Raw genomic sequence first — 21,196 nt, 5'->3', positions numbered from 1 at the left:
CAGTAATTGTCTTTTATTTTACAGTAAAATACCTTACCACCTCTCATCGCTGTCCAAACCTGGTGAAAATAATAGAGCAGGGTTTGATATTATTTTACAGTGAATGAATCTGTTTTTGAGGCTTTTTATGTCTGGCAAAATGAATCAACCACACCTCAGTTAGTTAAAGGATTTGAAACCATATTCAAATATAGTGTACTTTTTCCCAGGCAGGCCTATATTCCCTCCTTTTCTCCTTCTTTAATTTTTCCTTGCTGAATGCCTGGTTAGGTCTTGCCATAGTTTATATGTATTATTGGACTTTTTTCCCATTTTCAATCAAGTATAAGTAAGCACGTTTTCTCCTTTCTCTTATGGGGGTGTCACCTTAACACTGGGTCAAGTCTAATTGTTCCTCATTGGCAGTATTACTGGACTAGTTTCTGTTTGCAGCCATCAATAGTGAATGCAACTTGCTTACCTTTTTCCCCTTTTTCCTCTCCTCCCCAGGGACCTGTTGGTGACCCTAGCGCTGGGTCAGGTCTTGTCGTTACTGGTCTGTGGTGTTGGTCTGACCAGCAAATACCTGGCTGATGACTTCCATGCGAACACCCCAGTGTTCCAGAGCTTTCTCAACTACATCTTGCTGTTTCTGGTCTATACAACCACACTGGCTGTCAGACAAGGTATGGATAGAGATAGAAAGAGAGGTGTGTGTGTGTGTGTGTGTGTGTATTGCTGTGAGTCAGTATGCTGAAAGCCTCCTGAATGGAACACCTATTGCACCATTACATACTGTGTCCTAAATGTTTAATATTGCCTTGAAAAGATGACTGAATTTCAAAAGCCCTAAAGCAGCTGTTATTACAAATGTTTTTTCTTCTGACTTTTTTATTTAACCAGAGGTTGTCATTGCTATTTGCAATTGAACCTTTAGGATCATGTGTACGAGACGTAACATTCATACCTTCGCTAAATAGAATTTGATCTAAATCCTTGTCTTTATTTATTAAATAAATAAATAATGTACATACACTACAAATCATTGGCATATTATGGTATTGTTATTTACAACTTTGTCACTGTTTTTATTCTATTTTTTTTGTTTCCGTTATGTGTGTGTGGGGGTGGAGGCGGAAGGGATGGGGGACATGAGGATACACAGGGTACTACTGTATTATGTTTGTGTGTTTATTCATTGGTGCTGGTTATTGTGCACTTTCTTTTGAACTAAAAAGATGCACAAAAAAAGAAAAGATGACTGAAAGTGATGCAGTACTTTTTACTTGTTGTTTATCGTTGATTCATAGCTCTGCTTTGATAATCACATCATGGCAATATCCAACACAGCATCTTTACCTTAGAAAATTTCCAGAATTATGCAGTTCCTGTCTTTTATCGACCTAGAAAATATTTGTCTCCTCCAGAATTGACTACTTACTACTGTTAATACTACTATCACTACGATTCAAAACATGAACATATTATATCAGTCTTGTTCTGGCTACCTGTACTCTCTACAACATGATCTCACACAAATACGTGAAATGAACGCGAACTCTGAAGTGACGATTTAAGTGCTGTGGACACGTATTATGCGAAAATAAGTTTCTCCACCACAAATTGAATTGCGTTCCCCCGCCAACAATTGAAATACGTTCAAAAAAGGTTGGCCTTGGGTTAAGTTTAGGCAAGTAAAATAACTTTGCTTAAAGTTAGGGTTAAGGTTGTTGGGCGTGGAGGTGGTACAGGTGCCCTCATTTCCAAAGACTGGAAATTTACTAAGCTTTCTCCTCTAAGAAACAACTCCTCCTTTGAATACCATACAATTATGGTTACCACTCCTGTTAAGCTGTTTGTGGTTGTCATATATCGCCCACCAGGTCAGCTGGGGAACATTGTAGTTGAACTGGACATGCTATTCTCAGACATTCCTGAAGATGGCACCCCACTGACTGTCATGGGGGACATGAATATCCATCTTGACAAACCCCAAGGGGCTGACTTCCTTTCACTTCTTTCCTCATTTGACCTCAAACAGGTCTCCACCCCTCCCACACACAAAGCTGGCAATACACTCGATCTGACTGTGACTCGGAACTACAAATCTGACTGTCACCCCCTTACATCTGGCAGAGCACTTCTTTATTAAATTTATGTTTTCTGTGCTGGAACATCCTCACGTTCCTCCGCTAATGGTCTTCTTCTGACGAAACCTCTGTTCCCTCAGACCGGCTCAGCTTTCCAATGAGGTCTTGGCTTCCATGCCCCCTCATAATGAATTCTCCTCACTCCACGTCAATGAGGCTACAGACACACTTTGCTCCTCTCTAACAATCTCTGCCCCCTCTCATCCAAACCTGCTCGTAACACCCCCCCAGTCCATGGCTCACTGATGTCATCAGAGAGCAATGGGCAGGGCTTAGAGCAGCAGAGAGGAAATGGCACAAATCCAGAGATCCCACTGACCTCAGTGACTATTGCCGCTTTTCCACCGCATGGAAAAGCGGCTCAACTCAAGCGCTCAACTCGCCTCGACTTGACTTGACTCTACTCGCTTTAGGTAGTACCACTTGGTTTTCCACTGCAGATAGTACCCCCTCAATGCGACGCAAGAGGGTAAGCTAACCTGGTAGCTAACGTTCGGGTTGCCACTAATTGTAGTTAATTAAATAAAAATAAATTTAAGTTAAATTAAGTTTAAAAATTGCTATTTAAATATGGCGGGTTTGTGCAGGATGTCCCGTGCCGCGCAATGATGCCGATTCTCTCTGACCAATCAGTAGTCTGCAGTGTTTTCACGTCACCTTTTGGTAACACCTCAGCTCGCTTGGAACCTCGACGGAGGTGCTACCAAAAAAAAGTACCAGGTACCAGGTAATATGGTACCTGGTACCTGGTACTTGCCCAGTGGAAAACCAAAAAAGGCGACTTCATTACTGATAAGGTTTCTGTCATCAGTAATCAATTCTCTGAGCCTGACCAGCTCAGTCTGCCCCCCCAGCTAACAGGGCCTCACTCCTCTCATTCTCCCCTCTTACTGAGGAGCAAGTCTCCAAGCTTCTGCTTGACTCTTGTCCCACTACCTGTCCGTTGGACCCCATACCCTCCAACCTCCTGCAGGCCATTTCGCCCACACTTAACCCTGCAGTCACACATATCATCAATTCCTCACTTACAACGGGTGTGTTCCCCATTGCATTTAAGCAACCTCGGGTTACCCCACTGCTAAAGAAACCTACACTCAACCCATCTCAGGTTGAAAATTACAGGCTGGTTTCACTCCTCCCCTCCCTTTCCAACATACTTGAGCGCACAGTCTTTAATCAAGTCTCCGAATTCCTTTCTTGGGTGTCATGATTAACTAACATGACCAACTAACCTTTAAGAATCATGTGGCTTCTGTTGCATGGTCATGTCGATTTGCCCTGTACAACATCAGGAAGATTAGACCCTACCTGTCTGAGCATGCAGCACAACTCCTGGTACAGGCTCTTGTAATATCACGCCTTGACTACTGCAACTCCTTAGTGGCAGGGCTCCCAGCATGTATGCTCAAACCTCTGCAGATGATCCAGAACGTGGCGGCACATCTGGTCTTCAACCAGCCCAAAAGAGCACATGTCACTTCACTGTTCATATCCCTCCACTGGCTCCCAGTTGCTGCCCGCATCAAGTTCAAGTCCTTGATGCTCGCCTACAAAACAGCAACCAAAAGGGCTCCAACCTACCTGAACTCCCTTATTCAGGTCTATGCTCCTTCTCGCTCACTACGCTCTGCCAAGGAGCGGTGCCTGGTGCTGCCACCACAACAAGGCCCTAAGTCTCTATCCAGACTTCTTCTGTGGTTCCTCGGTGGTGGAATGAGTTACCAAACTCAATTCCAACTGCAGAGTACCTCTCAATTTTTAAGAAAAGGCTAAAGACCCAGCTTTTTCGTGAACACCTTCTCACCTGATGGACTGTATAATTAAGAAAAAAAAAAAAAAAATGGGTAAATTCTAAATTGTTATGGTTAAGTTTTGGCAACGAGAACAACTTTGGCTGAGGTTTGGGTTAAGGTTATGGTTAGGCAACTAAAGCAACTTGGTTAAAGAGTAACTAAACCCCACCCAAATCTGTGGTGAAGCCTGACATCTAATGGTGAAAAGTAGGGTACTGCACTGGCAATCTGCTATTGGCTGGTCTTTGCGCCAGGTGATGTCACCCTCTATAATGTACAACAGGTGGTGACGTCACCTGCCGTTGGATTTTCCACCTAAAAACTCTGCAACCTCAAGGGCTTAATGAGGAACTACCCCTACGATGTTTTTTATAAGGGTCTATCCATATGTGATACAGCTTAAGTTGAAATGTGTTAATTTGCTGTATTAACATCCTATGTCCTTCTAGGTCCAATGTCATCCATATGAAGGAGAGGCGATCCTAGGAATGATTAGATTTTTTGTATAGATCAGTCCATGTTCCCAATAGGGATTTTCTCTTTTTCTACAATTGTAATTTTCTAATAAGATGTATTGGACTATTATTTCCGGTACCTATTCTTTGTAGTTTGTAATGGATTATGTATGATGTATAGATTGGTATGGGCTAATGAGCTGAATGATGACCTAATTGGTAACGCCTGAAAACAATAGCCTGACCTACTCCTTGCTGATAAAAGGGTGTCTGTCCATATGTTTGTAGGACACTGAGGACGGTTACATAACCAAAACATTTGTCTTACTTCACTTTTTTGTAAGCATCAAGTGAGCCTTTGCCTTGGGACATATATTAATACGCAATCTACGCACTTGTCAGAAATAGTCAGTGGCTTTTTTATTTGGCGTGACAGTGTTCTCCCAGATTTTATGCCTTTAACAAGTCATCTCCATTTCAGGTTTTTCTGTGAGATCAGGTTGACTCTACTCACAGGATACAAGACTTCTTGTCATTCCACAAATGTGGAAGGTGCTACGTGTAGCATTTTAACAATTCAATAAATTATGACTACATTAAATTTGAGTATAATGACCAGAAACAAACAAGACCATCACAGAGAAGATTGGCAGCCTCTACTGGCCTCAACACTACATTTTACAATGCATTCTTGGTAACCCAGAGTTGAATCCCGATGGTAATCTTAATATCTGATTTGAAAGATTATTTACATTGTTCCCACCACAGATGCAGTTTTGGGGAGAGCAGAGAGGTTTACTGCACCCCCTAGTGACCTAACGCAAAAATGTATGTAGGGCTATATTTTGTCTACAAGCCATTCATCAATTGGGATTGAATAAAGGTCCGGCAGTCATTCACCAGTACTTAAACAAGTTTTTCTATATAATCTGCGCGATCAGAGTCTGACAAACTAGCCGGGTACGCCATTGTTGTCCGTTTGTTTGTTGTTATCAGTGCAAAAATGACAGCCCAGTTGCTATAGCTCCGTGGCTTTTCTGCCCCGAAGCTGCGCGCGCATCCTTGACTGTTTGTAAACGGGAAACTCATCTATAGCATATAGCATATTTCAGGTTGCTTCCCAAATTTTCAAAATGGACTGACTGTTGTGTGTGTAGTTGCCATTGTTGTTGATTGCTTGGCTATCATGCCTGTCAACTCAGACTCATCTTCCTTGGCTAGGTTTTAACTTATTGCTAAACACAGGTCTGTGTCATAGCATGATGTTGTACCACATACTGTAAATCCACAAGAAGTCAAAAATGTATAATTTGTGGCAGGCATGATGATTAATTATTAACAATGATTACTAATCAATAATTGTTGCAAAATATTTTTCCGAGTGGGGCTTTGCAGTTTGGGCCCAACTCAAGGTAAAGGCATTGATGCAATGTGGCTGACTATATAAGTAATGCATGAATCAGAGTCCTAAAAGCCTTGCACAAGGGAAATACAGTGTGCACTCGTACACCAGGCAGTATGGTAGGCCTGAAACAAGCATCAGCCAACTGGAGGCCGGTATGCTGTACATTCACATTCAAGGATGTAGCTGGGTGATTTTCTAACTGTAAGTCAAAGCCTAAGAACGCATGAATTAGGCTACATATTTTATTCAGTGATTCTAACCCTAACCCAACCCTAACCCTAATCCGTGCTTAAAATGTCCCCCTCGAAAAAATGGAGCAGAGCATTGATGGCTCCCAACCTGCGGCTGGGTCAGTCTGTCACCATAGCCAACCCGACCTATAGGCTGATCATAGGCTGATAGTGGAATTTAGTTGAATGAAGAGAGTATCTCAGAATGAAAAAAGTGCACCCATAAGTAGTGATGGCAAAATGAGCCTGAAGCTTTGAGGCTTTACAGCCAGTTGCAATCTAATCAGGCAGGACACACGTACTAGCATGTGTGTATTTGGTGTATCAGGCGGATAGGCAAGGCAGCAAGGTTCTCTTCACCTGTTTCGGGATGAAACAGGCTCTCTACTTGGCTTGTAGTGATGATGATGCTGTTGAGTCCATCTTTGCAGAGATAAACTTTGGTTGTTGTCAGACTCCTTTAGCACATGGGTTGCAACCACGTAGTGCATGAAATCCACTTTGGACAGTGTTGCATGTGGTTTTGTTGTGATCAGGTGAGGGGTGTGTGTGTGGGCTGGTACGTCTAGTGTTACGGCGGGAAAGAGCTCATTACATATGCATAAAACATTCATTTTGGCTCCCAGATCTATCTAATGAATTTGAATTTGAATCTATCTAATATAATTGACCATCGTAACATTGACATTAAACAAATTCTAGAACACTTTGATATCAAATATGGCTATCTAAGCCATAAATTGAATAATGCAAATAACTATTATATAAAACATCACAGTTACACATAATTAGAGATATACATTAGAGTCTACCACAATGTGATAACCAAGGTTTCATGAGTCTGTATCAAAGATCTGTCTTGATTTTGGACACATTCCTATGTGTCTCATCCCAGACTTTCTGACTCTTTGGGGATTAACAGACAGGGCTGAGTGTTGGAGTTTTATAGCTATTTACCAGGTCTGTTCCTTGGCACCATCTTTTAGGGGTGGAAATGAGGTAATTTACGTTGAGGTCAGTGCCCTTTCCTTTCGATCTTACAGTCTTCCCCCCACAGTGCTGACGAGTTATCAGGAGGAAACTCAGACAAGATGCAAAAGGCAATCTGCTTGTAGGATGACAGGCTGCGTTTACTACAAAGGTTATTACATTGAAATAAAGAATTTGATACACACTGGCGACTTTTATGAAGGTAATTTTAAAATCTTACATTTAATGTTACAACGTAAATCCATTGTCCTCATACTAACCCTAACCCAGGTCTCACAAGTAAAAATGAGAGAACAAACCATTTTTATAATTTCAACACCTTACACCTATCAGGTAAAGGAATTATCCGAAGGTACACAGAACCAGCTAGCCAGCTAGCGTTGACTTTAACTTTACAACTACAACTATCGATACAAAATAATAATACTAGAAGGGCACTTGGAGAGCGCAGACCTCCGCCAAGGTTCGTGCTATTATTGCTTGAGTTGGATGCGGATCCGCTCCAAAATTTAATGGATTCTTCCTTGGCCCATGCTACACCCTTCCACGAAGTTTCATGAAAATCGGGCCAGTAGTTTTTCCGTAATCCTGCTAACAGACAAACAGACAAACAGACAAACAAACAAACAAACAGCACCGAAAACATAACCTCCTTGGCGGAGGTAATAATCAAGGTGACTCATAATCTGGGGCCTCATTTATAAAACATTGCATGCATAAAAAACCGGCCTGAAAAGTGCGTGTGCCACTCTACACAAATTTTCACATTTATAAAAACAAACAAAGACACGAGGATTATACTTCCATGAATTCTATAGTTCCGTGGGATCTACTCGCAGAAATGGACTGTCCCGAATAATACCTCACAGCTGCGTATAAGACACATAATAGATATTTGGTCACGTAAGGTCATATAATGGTCCAAGTGACTTTAGTAAACAGCCATGGCAGAACTACAGTGAGAAGAAAACATATCAAGAAGGCTTTGCGGTGCTACTTCATGGAAAAAAGAAAAAAACAGACTATATAGTATAAATTCAATAAGAAACTGACCTGGACAAGCTACAGTCATCCTAATGTTATACCAGGCTTTCTCTGTTTTCTCTTTGTTTCTGTAATCCTTTGATGATAAGTCATACCGTTATCTCAAATGTAGGAATGCTAATGCTAATTGGTAATGATCATGGAAACACACTCAGTACATACACAGTACATGATGTGTTTTGGCAATATTCAGGAGCTTTATGGCCTAGGGGTAAAACTGACCCCGAGTCAATTGGACCGGCATTTAATGCTCTGGTACCTGCTAGATGGAAGGGGGAAATCAAATATGGCTCGGGTATGTGGGGTTCTTGATGTTGTGGGCCTTCCTCAGCCACCGCTTGTTATAATTGTCCTGTTTAGATGAGTCAGATGCCAGTAATGGACTGGGCCGCCTCCACCACAAGTACTGCAGTGCCGGGCCCATGGGACCGGCCTAGAAGAGTGAAAGTAGCTAACTGACTGATTGGCTGTCTACCCATTGTTGAAAGGTGCGCGAGAAGTGGCGTGAAGACCTACAGAGTTATGGTGGTATACGTGATATTGTGTTGTTTGCACTACTAGTGTTTGCTCACATTATGGCGTGCCTTCGCTGTCTCCTAAGAAAAAAAATTATTCAACAAGCACAGATCCTGTACAGACCCAGAGCGCGTGTGTTCAATTAAATTCAATGCACTGAAGCATTACGACAGTTATCGGTTAAATACCTTTACCGTTAACTTTAACGTTACCTAACGTTAAAGTTTAAAGGGCAACGGAAGACGTGGATGTATGTAAATTAATGGCAGAGAGTGGGGTTTAGTGTGGGAGCAATGCTCGCCTAGCGCGTCACTTTTATTGGTTAAATAACCTATTCCATGTTTATCGGTTAAATTACCTATTCCACCAACGTCACATACCACAGGTAATAATGTTACCTACTGTTAAGGTTTGCAGGACAGCAGAAGATGTCGAATGAAAATTGACGGCGAAGAGTGTGGCTCTGTGTGGGATCCAATATGGCATTATCAGTGTATGAGACTCAATGTGGCATTTAGCCCATAGGCAAGAGGCCTTCTCTTAGTCAAAGACGTCCTCTAGAGGCCATCTCACCAACCGTTACCTGACTGACTGACTCACTGCCTGCTGCCTGACCTGAATTTGCCTCGTGATGCGCCGTGGGAACAATACAAACCCAACACAAAAAAATATGACTCCAATAAAGTATAAAAAAAAATATATTTTGACTCTTTGTTATTTCTCTTTGTTGCTTCCACACACTAAATTGACCGACTTTTTTCACTTTGCTGTTTTCACACACTATCGTGATTTGCAGATAAATCTATGAACAAACGAGAGGTGATTCCCATAACGGCGACCACTGCATGAAGCCAAATGTTACTTTTTACCTTCTGGAACAGCCACATTGTTTACACCATCTGCAAGTAACTCTGGGTATACGTACTAACACCTGCACCTGCACCTGGGAGTGCACATCTACCTTTTGTTGTATGTGTACCTGTGCACTTTACAATGACAATAAAGTTGAATTGAATTGAATTGAATATCAAAACGTTTGTTTACATGCACTTCCCAGGCAGGAACCCTTAAAATTGTACAAAGTGCCACTTATATAGTATGTCATTACAATGCAGAGGGCAGTACAGAACATGTATTATACTAGGGTGCGAAAGCCAAGAGGAGGCGAGACATCAATATTCCGGCTTGCACTAGGTCAACCTAGTCTTGTTTTTTTGCAATTGAAATGGCAGATGCAGGGCTGTTGCAGACCCAAAATAAGTACTGGTGCAGGGCTTACATGAAGGCCAAGAATGTGTCAAGCAGGACAGGACAGATGTATGGAGTACATATACCGTATGAGTGTGTATACTCTCTCTCTCCTCTCTGTCTTTCTCTACCAGGTGAGGAAAATTTGTTGGCCATTCTGAAACGGCGATGGTGGAAGTACATGATTCTGGGTTTGATTGACATCGAGGCAAACTATCTGGTTATCAAAGCTTACCAGTACACTACACTCACCAGTGTACAGGTTAGTGTTTGTGAGCGTGTGTGCGTGTGTGCAAATTTTATGTCTCTGTTCCATCAATATAACATGTACAGGGATTTGTTTTGGTGACATTGCGCCAGAGACATAGTGACTTACAAACTTATGAACCCTAACCCTAACCCAAATATATTACAGCGTTACAAAACTTTCTAATAGCCTTATTCCAGTGTATTAACCTATGGAAAATTATTATAATGTGTACCATATTACTGTGTAGGTACTTGATGAAAATCTCCCTAATACATGATGTACTTGTACATTGCACTGGTGTAACAACACAATGTAACTTCAAAGTGTACATACATAATGTACTAAACTTGTACTTGTACTTACAAAGGTTTTCCTGCTGAGTGATGTACCATTTCCCACTCTTTTCTTTACTGAATTATGTTGTGCCTCACTGAGCACTAAGGCGATAGGCTATAATATAGTATGGCATGCTGGATTATTTGCCAACAGAAAAATAAGTAAATTGGACCAAGAGTTTTTATTTAATTTTGTTTCCCAAATCATTCTGGTTTGTTCGAGTCGTGATAGAATATAGGCAGTAGCCAAATGGTTGCGTAAAGTTGTTCATGGTTACATTTTGGAAACCAAGTTCCTAGATCAACAACATCACAATAAACCAATAGTAAGGAGTGCAAAGGTCACAGTTATAGTCAATTGGAAATATGAATCTGACCACAGAATGATTATATAAGAGAGAGAATAAATTAAAATAAAAATTAGAGTTAAGGAGGCGATTTTCAGTGTTGTCACTCTCAAGACCAGTCCCAGTATCTCTTGATCTCTGTCTTGTCTTGGTCTTCGACCTAATTTGTCTTGAGCTTGTCTTGGTCTCAGACACTGGTGTCAAATTTCTGGAATTTGCATTTAGGGAAATTAAGCTGATACTAAATAAAAAACACACCTATAAAATTAAGACATTATTTTATGTACAGACAATAGACCATTATAGACTTTTTCCCATCCATTATAAAAAAAAAAAAAAACCTTTATGCTCCCCATTACTTGTGTTCTGACTGCCACTGCTGCCTTCAGTGAGAAATGTGTTGTGTTGGTGTTATTGGCAATCATTCAATTTGGATATTTAAACCACAGAGAGTTTGTTCATGGCATGAAGAAAAAACATATGGCTGTATGCCGGTTCTGCAAGAAATCCATAACAGAAACTCCCAGGACATTAAGGGCCTCAAAGACAGGTAACATAAGTCAAGTCAAGTCAAGTTTATTTATAGAGCACATTTCATACACAAGGCAACTCAGTGTGCTTCACATTTAAGAAATAAAAACATATAATAATAACTATAGCCGCAAGCAGCCATGAAAGGGGTTCAAGCCTTTTCTGAACGGTACTGACGTCGCGAAAAAAGTGTCAGTGGTTCCGAGGACATGGTCCAAATATATCCCTTGATATATCTGCCAAGGTTCGCGATCATTGAACAAATGGGTGTGGAGTTATGGCCGTTTTGTGTTAGGCCACGCCCATTTTTGGGGTCTGCGGCGTCCCCTTTTGGTTGAATTGCATAAAATTCGGTATGCATGTTAGAAATGCCATTCCAGATGAGGCTGAGAAGTTTGGGACCGATTATACGAATGGGCTTTGATTTACCGGCTGTTACATGGTTATTAACCATAGGCCCCGCCCACTTTCACCAATGATGACAAAATGTCTGATTTTGACTAGTACCTCCTCCCTGAACATGTGTACCAAATTTCACACAATTTCGTCACCTGGATTAGGAGATACAGTTTTTTGCCATTTGTAGCGCCCCTTACTCTTAAAACAGCTTTGCACACATGGTCAGTGATGATATTTGAACATGTTCACCAAGTTTCGTGATGATTGAACAATCGGTCATGAAGTTATAACAATTTAGCTGACAGGCCATGCCCTCTCACAAATTAAAAAATGTATATCTTCAAAACGACAGTAGATATCAACAACCTTTTAACAACTTTTAATGAGATTAGTCTGTAGATGCTATATACCAATTTTGGTGGTAATCAAGCGGTGTAGGAGATAGATGTTAAAAATGTGTTTTCAAAATATCTCAAAAACTTTCCTGCGGACCTTGAGGGTCCGAAGTGCAAAATTGTAGAGTTAGGACACCTGGACATGTGGACCATGTTTCGTGAAAATCGGACTTACGGTGTGGAAGACATGGCCTCTAAAGTAAAACCTTTAACTATAGCGACCCCTTCAGGCCGATTAGGTAAATATTTCTTGAGCAGAAACTAGCCACCAATATCTGTCTTTGGGCCAAATTTCATGTCTCTGCGATGTACCAGCTCACGGCAATTTGCGTCGCGGCAGAAGAACAATAATAATGAATAATAATAATAAACCAGCACAAAAACAATAGGGTTTCAGCCCTATGGGCTTGAACCCCTAATAATACCTGAATTGTTTTAGAAGTTGCAGGAGAAAAATGTGCCATGATAGTAGTAGGTCTCCTGGTTAAATGAAAGGGGATTGATGTTATATCATCAGTGATAGGCATGGCAGTAGGCGTACTAATGGCTTGTCTGATATTCACAATTTTTGTTTTGAAAAAGTCTGCAAATTGTTCAAATTTCGAGGAGAGAAGTTCAGGGTGGATTGATGAAGGAGGGTTGATCAGTCTGTCAATGGTAGAGTGTCTGTGGACTGTTTGTGTTATCGTTGATGATCCTGGCAAAATATGTCTCTCTGGTGTTTTTCATTTGATTGTTGTGATTATGGATAAAAAAAGACTTGAAGACTTGAGACTTGGCTTTATAAATATTGTAATGCACCTGGAGTTTTGTTTTCTGCCACTTTCGTTCTGCTTGATGGCATTTTCTCTTTGACTGCCTTAAGCTCATACTGCTTCTCTAGGATGCCATTTGGAGCAGCTTGATCTAAGATCTCTTATTTTAGAGTTGAAATTCTCCACAAGGTCATTGGGTGATGCTGTAGCATTAGATTGTAGGTGTTCCTAAAGATCTATCATTTTTTAACAGTTTTTGAAACTACTTGTAGATCTAAATGAACATCGACCTCAAAAAAGACACAAAAATGGTCAGATACAGCAACATTAACAACTGAGATGGCATTCACATGTAAACCTCTGGTAATAATGAGGTCCAATGTGCGCCCCTGATTGTGGGTGGGCTCAGATATGTGCTGAGAGAGGCTGGTAAACTCTCTGGCACCAGGGTCAGCTGGGTTGTCTATATGAAGGTTAAAATCACCTGAGATTAAAATACTATCAAAGTCTTCAGAAAGAAAAGGTCCGGAGTGCTCGGAAGTTCAAACAGGTGTGATGAAGGTGCTCTTTGGTAGGGAACACAAAAGTTCAAAAAAGAAGAAAGGTCCAAGGCACTCTTCTGGCAAAAAGCTTAAAAGCCTTTATTCAGATGGCTCAAAACAGCACAAACAGCCTTCTTCAGTCTCTTTTATCAAAGTCTGTAGAGACTTCTGATAGCAGTTCAGCAAAATCATCAATAAAATCACTTGAGCGTTTAGAGGGACGGTAAACAGTGAGACATAAAATTGGAGTGGGACATTTAAAAATAAAAGACAGATTTTCAAAAGAAGTAAAATCACCAAGAGAGACTTTCTTGCATTGAAATATGTCAGAGAAGAGAGCTGCTACACCACCCCCTCTCTTGCCAAGTCTCATGGTGTGTAGAAAATGAAAACTTGTTGGCGCAGTTTCAATAAGAACAGTGGAACCATTGCTGTCAAGCCAGGTCAAATAAAATCAAGTTAAAAATTTCTAATGCCACTAACCTCAAAAGATTTCGAAGATAGTGCCCTGACATTTAATAGCGCTAGTTTCAGAGTTTGTTGGCCTGCTGACACGCCCTATCCTACGGCCAAGTGTGGCGATTGGACACAGATAAAAATGTCCTTTGCAGTGTTAAACAGATGGATAAAATCCTGCTTTAGCAGTTCAGACTGCTGTTGGGGAATATCATTTGTTCCGACATGGACAACAATCTTATCAGTAAGTTTTGGCCAACATGACCTTTACATTCTGGATTATTGAATCACCAATAATTAATGTTGCGTTGTGGGAGCTGGTTGTTGGGATAAGCTGGCAACTCTGCAGTTTATCGGCCAACCGGGGGACAGCGATGTAGACTGACGATGCGGCCAGGGACGAGCTGGAGGAGCGGCCCGTACAGTGGCGCCGCTCTGGGGTGATGGGAGCAGAGAAGAGCCGACAGAGGGCTCAGGGTGAGGAGGAGGGCATGTGAGGCTTGTGGCATCTCCATCTTCTCCAGAACCTGGAAACTATTTTCCAACTGGAGGCCCTCGGGTGAAAGAGAGCGGGAATAGAGTTTCCCTCATTGATTTCCACCCCGTACAATAGTCCATGGCTCCAGGTTATGGGGAGTCAAGCACACAAGGGTCTTGGGTCTAGCCCCTAGTTTCATCCAGTGATCCACCATGTTGGACAGTTCTCCACCAGGAACCGAGCCAGGGAAGAGTTTTGTCTGTCGGCTGCACCGCCGAGTCGAAGGGCTGTTCATCATCTCTTATTTGGTACAGAGTGGATATCCTTCCCTCAAGTTCAGCAATCTTCTGTGTGAGACGGAAACAGCCTGTGCACTCAAGAGGGGAGTAGCCCCGTTGGACTTGGGACTGGCACCCACGTAGTGTTGTGCCAGTCCCAAGTCCTTGCATTACAAACCTTGAGTTTTTGATCGTTCAGGAACTTTGACTACGAGCAGGCAAGGTTTCCAGACTGAATTTTGCCAATCTGAAAAGCTTTCTGGGGTCCTTGAACCCTTTTCTGTTACACGAGTAACAGTCCTAGTTGTCCTAGTTGTTTTCAAATGGATATCTTAGAAATGGCTGCCACTCCTCTTCTAAGCCTCTTCCCTGTGCGCGCGAGCTGGAAAACATGCTCTTTGCTGCCCCCCTTTACATCTGCTCTTTCCACACACTGACCAGATACAAGGGGTGTTTTTTCTAGTGGCCAGAGGAGGCAGCAAAGATTACGTTTTCCAGCTTGATAATTTACTGAACTGTACCATGGATGGCACTGTTGGTTGGTCGGTTGGTCGGTCGCTCTGTGTACCACTTTATGGGTAACGTGGGTAAAGGTTAGACAGCAGACTCCCAATCGGGAGACCCGAGTTCGATTCCCAGCAGGAACGAACATTCAATGTCGCGGGGCTGTTTGACTAGTCTTGTTGATTGTTTATTGCCTCAGAATCGCTCATTAAATGTAATTTTATTCGACATCAATGCTTTATTAAAATATTTTCTTTTAACAAAGACTGTTTAAATTTGATTTTACATTGCAAATTCATATTGACAAATGCACACGTTTGTGAAGTACCGAATGGGTGACAGTGCCCGATTTTGACAAAATTTGGACATACTGACCAACCTAGCCTTGCAACGAACCTTGCAGGTTTTCACATTGTGAGATACAGTTTGGCTACCCACCCTATTCAGAGCATTTGGAAAAGGCGGGCTTACCACAATGCAGCAAGCTGGCAGATCAAACTGTCAAACTAGGATCTAGGAAGTATGAAGCAAGATTCAGCAACTGCATTGCCTATTTCTTGCCTCAAATGTTTTCAGAAACATATTTCAGTCAACTGTTATAATATATATATAGCGGAATAGAAAGTAAAGAGTAAATGTATAGTACACAAAAAAGATACGTGAAACTTTTGCTCACTCGAGTTACTTTGTATAAAGGTAAATCGATACCAGATTGAAACGTATTTGAATTTGAATGGAGACCAAGCATTATTTTAATACGCTTGCTATATAGCTAGAAACCCACCTCCTGTGTGCTTGGTTCAGAGTGGTCGATGGTGGTCCCCATGTCCTTTTTCTTCATTACTGATCGTTTCACATCGATACAGATGTTTTGTAGCTTTTTGAATTTGTTTCTTTTTTGTTGACCAAATCCTTGAAATTATCTGAAAAGTGGAATATTTTTTTGCCATGCTTATGATCTTATCTTGCAGGCTAACAAAAAGGCCATACCATAGGCTCGGCTACCAAATTGGTTATTTGCTTATTTGCTTTTTTTATATCTATATTGCTGAAACACAGAAGACACTATAGGCCAATTGTGTGTGTTTTACAGTATAACTAGATCAGATGCTAATTTGAATAAAGAGACAAACCCTACTATGAAAATGTGAAATAAGAATTGTCAAACTTGGAGTAATTAGAAATGTTTATGGAAATCGCTGGAACTGTTTTAGTTGTTGCTCTAAACCGCAGCTGGCGGATCGGCGCGGCACTGTGTCCATGGAATGGAAATTAATAAGTCCTATGTCAGATCAGCGAGCGAATGGCTTGCCAGACACAGCTGGTCTGAAGGTAAATTATCCAAAACAAAACAGCCTTATTAGCCTACTACTAGGATTTTGCAGAAGAATTACTGAAAATCAAAAATATATATATATTTTTCTCTTCATTAACCCATTAAAAGTAAAACTTTTGTAAAATAAGTTAAAAGCTTAACTTGCTTCCCAAAAGAAGAATATTTGCCACAACCACAGTTCATAGTCCTCTCCTGTTGGCATATTCGAGTTCAATCCATCCTTCCTCACTGTCAATGAAAAAAAAAACAGATCGAATGCCAGACGGCATTCGATCTGTTTTTCCGGTGTGTGTTTGTATTCCTCTCTAACAATATGCGTTGTATCAACACAAACTGATTTGTTGAAGAAGTAGAAAAACGCAAACCTATATCTCTTCGCATTTTTTGTTTCCTCTGCATCAACTGACTTCCAACTTTGTACAGATGCAACGTTGTTGCCTGCGCTACATGTTGATCTGCTTATCTGCTAAGTCTCTTGTTATGTAAAATGCACCACTTACCATGTGACACTACTATTTCCTGCCAGTATGCAGCCACTCAGCCAGTTCTGTTGGAGCTTGGAAAGGCCAACCCCAACACTAACAACAGTGAACTTGGAGGAGATGCATATACAATCACACTTCATTGGTAATAATAATTTTCATAATATATAAACATGAGCAGCACAAATCATATACCGCACCATTCGTACCACCAATGAATTAACAATACAATAACTGTAGTATTAACCTAATATAATTTGTGGCTTATACATGAGAAAGAAAAAAAAACAAGTATAATAGGAATAAAAATAAGAATAAAAATAAATACAATGAAATAAATAAAAGTAAGAATAGGAAAAAAGAGGTGACTAAAATTCTGGCATTGCCTGTATTAATGGTGACCATCTTTCAGCAAGGCTGTCTGTTCTCACCTGTAATCTTGCTGTGATTTTCTCCATGATAAAGACATTTTTTACCCTGTCTCTCCATTGCGTTATGCTGGGGGGCTGCGGCTTCAACCAGGAAACTGTTATCATTTTTTTTGCTATTAAAATCAGAATTCTCAATAAAGAAATTAAATCTCTATCCATCATATTATCAGGAAGTATACCCAGTATGAAAAGTGCTGGATCTAAAGTAAAGTTAATACCCAAAACCTGTTTAATCTCCTTTTGAACATTCTTCCAGAAATCCAGGAGTTTTGGGCAATCCCAAATACATGTGTCCCCCAACAGTGAATGTTTTACCACAAAAAAAAGTCTTCACATAGAGCTGTGCAAAACCTATAAATCCAATTGCTTAGAAAAATACAAACAGCAGAATACAACAGAGCCACAGGGGTGCAGTCATTTCCTTCACTTTTCAGCAGTTTGGTGCAGGAAAGGACCAGCTGGTTTTGTTGATCATCAGACAAATTTGTGCCTGTTGTATATATAACTGTGTTGATGTTACAGTGTTGTTATAACACGTGAAAGGATTGAGAAGTGTGAGATTCTTAATAAATAACTGATACCTTTTCACTTAATTTCTTGGCTTTACATTGCAGTTTGTAGATGCAGAGAAATACGCTGATATTCTGCAAATTAAACCGTGAACATTTTCTATTTTCCTATTAAAAATGTTGCTGTGATATTAGACCAGTGGTTCTCAACGTGGGGTCCGGGGACCACCAGGGGTCCTTGAGGGGGCTCCAGGGGGTCCCCAGCAAATTGATGAATTGTTAAACTTCACCATTATTTCATTTACAAGAAGTTAACACAATTAGAGAATGTAGAAGAATGACTAGTTTGATCATAGTGTCACTGTTATCTCTCTACCTACAATACAAATAGTCATGGAATTCTGGACAAAATCATATCTAGCAATAAAAATATTCTCAGATTTGGGTCCAAGAGACAAAACCTTTTCAAATGGGGGTCTGGGGCCCTAATGTGGACTAGATTAGGGGTCCTTGATAAGAAAAAGGTTGAGAACCACTGTATTAGACTATGGTGCTTAACTCATATAGCACAGTGCTTCCTGCAGTTGGGTGAGATCATGGTTGGATCATGTTCTCCCTCCAAACAAAGCTCCATGGTTGGTTTGAAAACGTAGTGAGAAACCTCTCTCTCAACAAGGTCTGTGGTCTGATTGCTGCGTTCTGATATGGATAAGTGAACCCTAAAATAATGTTGGAAATAGCTCTGAACAAACGAAGTGTGAAAACTAAATTAAATAATGTCCATACCTCTGTCTCTCTCTCTCTCCCTCCATCAGCTGTTAGACTGTTTTGTCATCCCGGTGGTCTTACTGCTGTCCTGGTTCTTCCTGTTGGTGAGGTACAAGGCCGTCCACTTTGTCGGGGTGGCGGTGTGTCTGTTGGGCATTGGTTGCATGGTGGGGACTGACGTGCTAGTTGGCCGTCAACAGGGCCTTGGTGAGTATAGACACACATACACACACACAAACACAAACACACACACAGCACTAAGTACTTCTGAATCCAGCCAGCTCATTGAGGCTCAGAGAGATAGAGAGATATAAATATATAGTTTTTTGGTCTGACTGAATAATGGATACAACATTCACAGTCATATTGCATTGGCAGAGATAATAGATTACATATCTATTATCATATCTATTATTATTATTATATCTATTATATAATATAGTCACGAGCGCCCATGGGGGGTTCAAGCCTTAACTGACTGGTAATAACATAGAAAAGATTTGCGGTGCCAGTGGGCTTGACCCCTAATTACAATGTCAACTGCAGAAATCTGTTTAGTAATCTATCAAGGTAGTCCTGAGTTTCTTTAATTTAATTAGGTTGTAATGCGGAAAATATACAAATTCAATTGTTTTAATATGTGTATATCCACAGAATTTGTTGATAAAGAAAACTTGGTAACACTTCACAATAAGGGTCACTAAGTTAAGGGTTAGTTAATGCTTAATAAGGGTTATTTAACCCTTAATTAACAGTTAACTAATGTGTAGTTTACTAATGGTGTTCATGTTAACTAAGGTATTAATCTATACATTATTTAATAGTTTATGACTATTAAATAATGTATAAATTAATACCTTAGTTAACATGAACACCATTAGTAAATGATTACCAGACACATTAGTTAACTGTTAATTGAGGGTTAGTTAATGCTTATTAAGCATTAACTAACCCTTAACTTAGTGCCCTTATTGCAAAGTGTTACCGAAAACTTTTTCTTAATAAAATCAGAAAATTGGCCATTTTTGTGTTAAGCCACTCCCTTTTTCAAATTCATTGGTTAATAATGGCCACACTGCTCATCCAATTGGGTTCGTTTATACATTGTTGTGTATCTGGGTCCACTAATGCTATGCTGAAACATGGGTGCAAATTGGTCTTTTGGGGTGAACGCAGGGTCAGTTGGTTTTATGGAGACCTTGCGCATTTAGCGTGACGTGGTGAGGTTATTAGTTACAGAGATTTCACGATTCACAACTGTGTTTTTAGTGCCAACCTCGTAGGGGCTTTTATTCTGAAAAGGAAATGCGCTTCGGTGACAAAACTGCAAAGTTCCACTGTCCGACCCATTTCGGCCACCATATTCTCAGGGGGCATTTCTTGTACTGAAGTAGCCGGTGGGGGGCGTTTCTTGTACTGAGGTAGCCGGTGGGGGGCGTGTCTTGTAGCGAGTCTGCAGGCTGCAGATAGACCTACTTGGCTCCAAGTGTGGCTGCTAACACAGGCCAGGATGACGTAGAATCAAACGGATGTTTTATTTACTTTGAACAGATGTGTTTTAACGGAGACGTGCATGGACCCCCGGGCATGGAAGATTAATGTACGCACAATGAACGCAGGCACACGACTTGAAGCTAATAATAATAATATAGCCAAACGGTAGCTAACTAACACAGCCAGCACTATAGAAAAGTTAGCCATGTTAGCTTCCAGGCAGGTGTTTAAGTTTGTAGCATGCATAATCTTTCACTCACCCCAGTATAGGCTAAAGCTAGAGAACGGCTCAATATCTGTAACATTGATCCCCCGGCACTTTACGGTCTGGTCTGTATGGAATGTAAGCTGCTGTCCCGTTTAAATATACCATTTAAATGCCAAAAAATAAAATAAACATAGTCACATTGTATGAATTATTGTCCACTTACACCCACTTCACATTACAGGTCCAGTACCATGTAAATACATATGAATTACTATTGAACTGTAGAAAGTAGACCCTTGTGTAGATAGATACTTGTACATGTTTTACCACCATATGGAAATAGAGTTTGAATAGGATGGAAGATGACTGAATTGGTGTCAGGAAAATAGTAATGTCATATAGCTATAAGTAGCGCTGGCAGGGGGGTATATACATATGGCAAATGTATTCTGAAAAAAAAAGTACCTAGGCATACCCATTTTGAACACACACATTTTTTTTATTTTTCAATAAATGATGCTCCCCAGGTGTTCCCCATGGTGAAACTGAGTCATTTGTGTTAACTAAGAAGCGATTTGTATTTAATGGAGTGTCTTGCCTGATAATGAGACTACTTGGGTGTAGCTTATTCACAATATTTATGATGATATTCCAAGCCATAGCCTTGAGCAACAGTGACGTCAAACAGATTACAATGGCTTTTGGAAAGAAAAAGACTAGTAAGTATTTTCCTTTGAAAAGCACTGGTAATTGCATACATTACCTTTTTATTAGTTATTCATAGTTTGTTCTGTTGTCTGTCAACAGTGTAGGCTACTCATGCTTGCTAGTGTCAACGTACATGCTTTCCCAGCATTTAGTTCATGTCCGCTCTGACTGTAATATTCA

At 40.6% G+C, this 21,196-nt stretch overlaps 1 protein-coding gene across 1 annotated transcript in view; it reads left to right on the top strand.

Moving 5' to 3' along the window:
- Positions 1 to 21,196, top strand: part of slc35f1 (solute carrier family 35 member F1) — a 73,451-nt gene that overhangs the window by 37,185 nt on the left and 15,070 nt on the right. Inside the window, exons 2-4 of the mRNA XM_071514616.1 lie at positions 490 to 665; positions 9,945 to 10,072; positions 18,654 to 18,813. Coding sequence (XP_071370717.1) covers positions 490 to 665; positions 9,945 to 10,072; positions 18,654 to 18,813 — 464 coding nt within the window. The remainder of the gene's footprint in view (positions 1 to 489; positions 666 to 9,944; positions 10,073 to 18,653; positions 18,814 to 21,196) is intronic.

The sequence above is a fragment of the Centroberyx affinis genome, unplaced genomic scaffold (genome assembly GCF_046629955.1).
Source record: "Centroberyx affinis isolate AG114_WGS23_722 - 3 ecotype Tasmania unplaced genomic scaffold, CSIRO-AGI_Caff_v1 ptg009398l_1, whole genome shotgun sequence".
Classification (NCBI taxonomy): Eukaryota; Metazoa; Chordata; class Actinopteri; order Beryciformes; family Berycidae; genus Centroberyx; species Centroberyx affinis.
This window is presented reverse-complemented; position numbering and strand designations above follow the sequence as displayed.